This window comes from Rutidosis leptorrhynchoides, chromosome 1 (assembly GCF_046630445.1).
Source record: "Rutidosis leptorrhynchoides isolate AG116_Rl617_1_P2 chromosome 1, CSIRO_AGI_Rlap_v1, whole genome shotgun sequence".
NCBI classification, from domain to species: Eukaryota; Viridiplantae; Streptophyta; class Magnoliopsida; order Asterales; family Asteraceae; genus Rutidosis; species Rutidosis leptorrhynchoides.
The window spans coordinates 159,854,123-159,860,204 of NC_092333.1; the positions used below are offsets into that span (position 1 = coordinate 159,854,123).

The following is a 6,082-nucleotide window of genomic DNA, read 5'->3' on the forward strand; positions in this document are numbered from 1 at the left end:
CTGACTCGACTCGAGTTCAAACTCGACTCGAGTTCAAACTCGTTAAACTCGAACTCTAGTGGCTCGATAAAAGCTGCGTTCTTTAGGAGCTAAAACTAGTGAAACCCGAACTCATCTGTCCATGCCCGACCCATCCAACGTGTTAAGTCAACCGAAAACCTGACGTGTCACAAACCCATTGGTTGATCATACGTATCACGTCAACCCCAGAAAAGCTGCTAACAAGAGCCGGAGTAGAAACACACATTTCGCAATCGTACACCCCGTCATCTTCTCCGTTCCAATCGGAACCCCTACAAACACAAAATCAAAACCCTAATTACATTCTATCTCCAATAATGGCGGTACGTGCGACGGTATTACGGTTTCCGTCGGAACCGGACGCGCAGGAATCGTCTGGATTGCCATGGGGAGTAACTGTGACGCCGTTCGCATCAAAAGATGAAAACGGTAATTCGCCGGTGTACGGATCCGGTGGCGATTTAATCCCTAGGTGTGAGAATTGTTGGGCGTACTATAATACCTACTGTGATCAAGAGCAGTGGGCGTGGAGTTGCGCCCTTTGTGGAACCCTAAATGGCCTTTCGTCTGAAACAATTTCACGGTTTTCGAGCTCCGATTCACCTCCTGAGATCATGTCTTCCTTCATCGATCTCGAATTGCCTCGTAATTATCACTCTCTTTTACTCTAATGTTCACGCATAAAAGTTTATTATTATCTATGAAACATTAATACATGTCACATTGCATCTGGCTTTGATCATTTAATTATGACTTAAAACTATAATTGTTTAAAACGATCGCTTTCAAAAACCGTGCTATAGATAAGTGAAGAAATGCATTTCTATAGGTTTTGTTCTGCTATATTATCTCTAATTTAAATGTGAAGTTCAAGTGTTTGAGTATGCTTTAGATAAAGATTCGAGTATTCGTATGTATGCTAGTGCAATATTGGGCTAATGTATGAATTGTATTTTTTTTTTTTTTTTTTTTTTTGTTCTTGGTATGTCTTAATGTTTGTGTTTCAGCAGTATTTAAGTTTTTTTTTTTTTTCTAATGTAGATTTTGATTTTCATGTGTGTATTGCTGAACTATTGCTATGCTGTAGTTGAAGGTTCCGAGGAGGAGGATATGCAGGCACGGCCTGTTTATGTTGCTGCTATTGATTTGGCATGTAAGTTTTAGATGTATGACTTTGCTAATTATTTAAACTGTTTATGTTTATCATCTGGACATGTTTTAACCATGGGCTGAAAAGATGATATGCATCATCCAACAAGTATATTATATGCATAAAATGGTTGTTAGTTGAAACTATTCATGTCACTTTTTTCCGTAAACTCAGTATCATTGATGTGTGTGTCATATTTTAAGTTCACTGAGATATGCTTGTGCATGTATTTAACTAATATTCACTTACTTTTTTCCAGCCTCAGAAGAGTTTTTAGAACTTACGAAAAGTGCTTTGTTAGCGGCTTTGGAAGGTTGGTGTATCTTTTTATGTTATTTAGAGCTTAACGCGAAAATGTTTCGATGAGAAATGAGTGCTAAAATCTAATTTTGGTTGTAGCTCTTGCGCCTGGGTCTCTTTTTGGGCTTGCTACATTCAGCCACAAGTTAGGTTTGTATGATGTGCAAGGACCTATTCCTGTAGTTAAAAATGTTTTCTTACCCGAGGACTCAGATGGAACCCTACCAATGGAGCTTGAAGATGCCATGCCATTGTTTTCCTTTTTGGCTCCCGTTAGTTCTTAGCATTTTATGCTTCGATTTGATGGATCTATTTGCAAAATATGTGGTGTTCAATGCTTATTATCTTTACTATATAGGTAGAAACCTGTAAGGATCGAATTGCATCTGCACTTGAAACATTAAGGCCAACATCATCGTGGGGTGGTACAGGTGGCGCACAGGGATTGGATAGAGTTATGCTTGGAGGTCGAGGTTTTGGGCTGGCAATGGAGTCACTTATCTCTTACCTTGGTTCCGAACACGGCAACACTTTTGCATTAGGTTTAATGTCTACATTGCTAATACCTTACCAAAAAAATTATAACTTTTTAAGGAATTGGCCATAAATTATTACATTTGAAATGAATCATTTGCAGCAAGGATCTTTGCTTTTCTATCGGGACCGCCTGATTATGGACCTGGGCAGTTGGATACAAGAAGATATGGTGAGCAATATGCTAGCAGAGGAGAGGATGCTGAGCTGGCATTACTCCCTGAACAGACACCATTTTACAAAGATTTGGTACTAAATTTTTTAAAGTCTAGATCTTGGTTACTGATACATGCTCTTTAGGTGATATGTATATAGTAAACGCATGTATTCATGTATATTATACAGGCTGCTGTCGCTGTTCAAGCAGGTGTTTGCATTGACATTCTTGCTGTTACAAATGAGTACACAGACTTGGCATCCTTGAAGTTTCTTAGTATTGATAGTGGAGGCTCATTGTTTTTCTACCCAAATACTGACGATTCAACACTTCCTCAAGACATGTAAGTAACAGAAACCTTAAATAACTTTAAAATCAAAAATCAAATGAATGGCTTATAAGGTATATGTTTAGTTTAATCAAGAAAAATCACTTCTTTTGCAGGTATCGAATGTTAAGTCGTCCATACGCCTTTAATTGTGTCATGCGGTTGAGAACATCCACTGAATTCAAACCTGGAAATTCTGTGAGTAGCCATTCAACATCCAACATACTGTTGAACTACTATATCATTCTGCTTTGATTATCCTTCTGATACATACATTAACTTTGAATGTAGTATGGTCATTTCTTCCCTGATCCACAGTATGAAAATGTTCAACACGTTATCTGTTGCGACTCGTATGCTACATATGCTTACGACTTTGATTTTGCAAACCACACTGGATTTTCCAAGTAAGCATAATACTCTATTATGTCTTTTTAGTATCATATATTTAGTAACAAATTTCCTTGATTTTATTGTGCCCATCTTCTGAAAACTCGAAGCCTGATTTGTTGAGGTTCATTTACATTTATGATGCAGAAACACTTCTGAGCTTCCCATGATACAATTGGCTTTCCAGTATACCGTCCTTGTACCCCCAGAGGAACATTCAACTACTGGATCTGGTCAGACGAGCAGGTATGTGTATCTGTACAATGACTTCTCAAAACTTTATTTTTGCGCTTGTAGTCCTCATGGTTTGCATTTTTTGAACGGGTAGTCCCTCCGTCTAACAATTGTTAAAAACTTTCGTGGACTCTCCTCAGATGTTATGCACACGCGGCTAAAATATACGTGTGCATGTGAGTATGTGACAGGAGTTAATGAAAAATTTTAACAATCGTTAGCTGGAGGGACTATCCGTGCAAAACATGCAAACCATGAGGACTACCTGCGCAAAAAACAACATTTAGGGACTATATCCACAAATTTGAACAAACCATATGGACTATCTGCATAATTTTGTCAAATATAGCCAAAGACTAGATATCCATTTTTTCCACTAATAAATACTCACTCCGTCAAAAAAAAAAAAAACTGTTCACCTTTCTATATTTGTTTGTCCCAAAATTATCGTCCCTTTCTCTAAATAACCATTATATATCATTAAAGTTCCAATTATGTCCCCTTTAATTTTGGAAAATATAACTTTAAATATATCAATTAATTTATTTGCTACTCTTTATAACTACATTAATTTTTTTTTTTTTTTGGCAAAAATAACGAAAGCTTATATAAATACAGAAAATGTTTTCAAATAGAAAACGTCTTCAACAAAGATACAACGAGAGAAACCACGATGAGGCTCACTAACAAACTATCTATACCGAGCCATCTTGATCATAATGAAACTAAAAAACTAACCGGAAAAAACCCAGCGCTTTCAACAAACTAACAAATTCATCAATGCAAAAAAACGAAAAAGACACTAGGAGACGCGATGCCGAGAACAAACGAGCTTAAATATCTTTGATTAAAACGTCGAATTCTTCCATCTCGGTGCCTTGAACCAATTTTTTCTTCTTTTGTTGATTTTTATTTTTAATCGGCGTACAAGGGATCTGTCGAGGATTAATAAGAGAAGCATTAACCGGTTCGCTCTCCTCGACCATACTCGTCATCATTTTGTCAAATGCCGCGAAAGCCTCCTTGGACATTTTTCCATTCCTGTTTACCAATGAAAGGTCAAATTAGACAATTCATTACTACGGAGTATATCTTAACTACAACAAAAAGTCAAACATGACTTTTTTTTTTTGTTTTTTGGGATGAAGGGTATGTTAATTCGTTTGGTTGGGGGTGGGGGGTGGGGGGTGGGGGGGTGGTGGCGGCATTATAAACTGATCATGTGGTAGTGAACAGGAACAAGATTATGATCATGTATGTTTATACAAAACGTAATGTGTATTCACAGAATGAAGTATACCCTTAAAAGGCGGCTTAGAATCCGAACGATGCAATTTGGAGTTGCTCGTAACTTCAACGAGTTATATGACAGTGTTGATCCTGAAGTTGTTCTTTCAATACTTGTTCACAAGGTAAAATATAATATATTCCTCATTTTGAATTTCGATGTGCATGTTAGGACGCTATTATCTCTAACCCTAACATGCGCGTCTTTCATAGGTCATATTATCATCACTGACTGAAGGAATTAGAGAAGGTAGGATGTTACTACACGATTGGCTCGTGATCCTTACAGCTCAATATAATGAATCATGCAAAAATGCTCCTAATGAATTTGGAAGCTCGACGGGGTCACTTATTGATGTCACGTTCTCTCAGTGTCCCCAATTACAGCTTTTACCTCGTTTAACATTTGCTTTGCTTCGAAACCCTCTTTTACGTTTCCATGAAGAAGGCATTCACCCTGATTATCGTATATACCTTCAATGCTTGTTCAGGTATGTTGAATTTAATATGCATTTTGTTGACATTTTATAATAATATACATCATTTGAAGTTTTTTTTACCAATATTAGTGGCCTTGAACCGAGTTCACTTCACCGTGCAATATATCCTCTGCTGACATCATATGCAACTCCCGATAAACTGGCATACCCTCGCCATTCATTGAGCCGTGCTGCATTGCTGACAAGTGAAAGTCCTATATTTTTCCTCGATGCGTTCACGACCCTCATTGTGTATTATTCCTCTACAGCTGATCCTACACTTCCTTATCCTCCACCACATGACTGTAAGTCATTTGTCTTTTTCTTTTTTCTTTTTTTCTAAATAAGCTGATACTGATATTTGGTTTTAGGTTTGTTGAGAACAACAATAAATAAACTGAAGCAAGAAAGAAGCATAACTCCTAGATTGATGTTTATTAGAGGGGTTCAAGAAGATGCCACAGTGTTTGAAGATTATCTAATTGAAGAACAGGATGTTAATGGAGGCGGATTTGCAAACGTTATGGGTTTCGTTTCGTTTCTTGAGGAGATTAGTCAGAGTGTTCTAGAATACATGAAATAGAAGAGTTGTACAGGGGTTGTAGTACACCTAACAAGGAACCAGAGCCCTATGTGACTAATCTTACTGAGTTGTTTTTCAGAATCATTTTAAAGATAGCATTTTTGCAGGTATGTTTGTTGAGACAGTTTTTGTGTAATAAGGGAGAATTAACAACTGCCCTGTCCTGTGCTTAGTACTTACAGATCATAATCAAAATTATACACATTGTTTATGTTGTGGGATGACTAGTTCAATACTTCAATAACTTTAAATAGGTTTTATTTTAATAATTGCATCAGATTGAGTTATTTATATGCTGGCAATTAGCAAGTGTAGAAAGTAGAAGGGTTTTTTTTTTTTTTTTTTTTTTTTTTTCGGGTTACCCGGGAGGACGAATAATCTGACCGCATAATCCTCATATTCTAATGTACGCAGCTCAGCATGAATACTTTCTGGCTGTTTTCAACTCGTCCCTTTCATAGACAGGTTTTGTCTCAAGGATACAAAGCTGTTTACTATTTACATCAATGGTGATTACAACAAGAATAATCAATCTAACAAATGCCATTGTGGCCTGTTATGAGGTAACATGCAAACAGTTATTTCTCTATTGAGGTAAAAGGAGTTGTTCCTCTCTAGC

General features: G+C 37.0%; 1 protein-coding gene across 1 annotated transcript; it reads left to right on the forward strand.

Annotated features, from left to right (window-relative positions):
- The first annotated feature begins 219 nt into the window (after nt 1-219).
- On the forward strand, nt 220-5,735 carry LOC139866555 (protein transport protein SEC23 D-like). Its single transcript, XM_071854822.1, has 14 exons — nt 220-666; nt 1,109-1,174; nt 1,431-1,484; nt 1,571-1,743; nt 1,830-2,013; nt 2,109-2,254; nt 2,351-2,505; nt 2,607-2,688; nt 2,782-2,897; nt 3,028-3,126; nt 4,403-4,526; nt 4,615-4,892; nt 4,971-5,185; nt 5,252-5,735. The coding sequence occupies exons 1-14, from the start codon at nt 339-341 to the stop codon at nt 5,461-5,463; spliced, it is 2,232 nt and encodes a 743-aa protein (XP_071710923.1). The 5' UTR covers nt 220-338; the 3' UTR covers nt 5,464-5,735.
- Nucleotides 5,736-6,082: the final 347 nt, after the last annotated feature.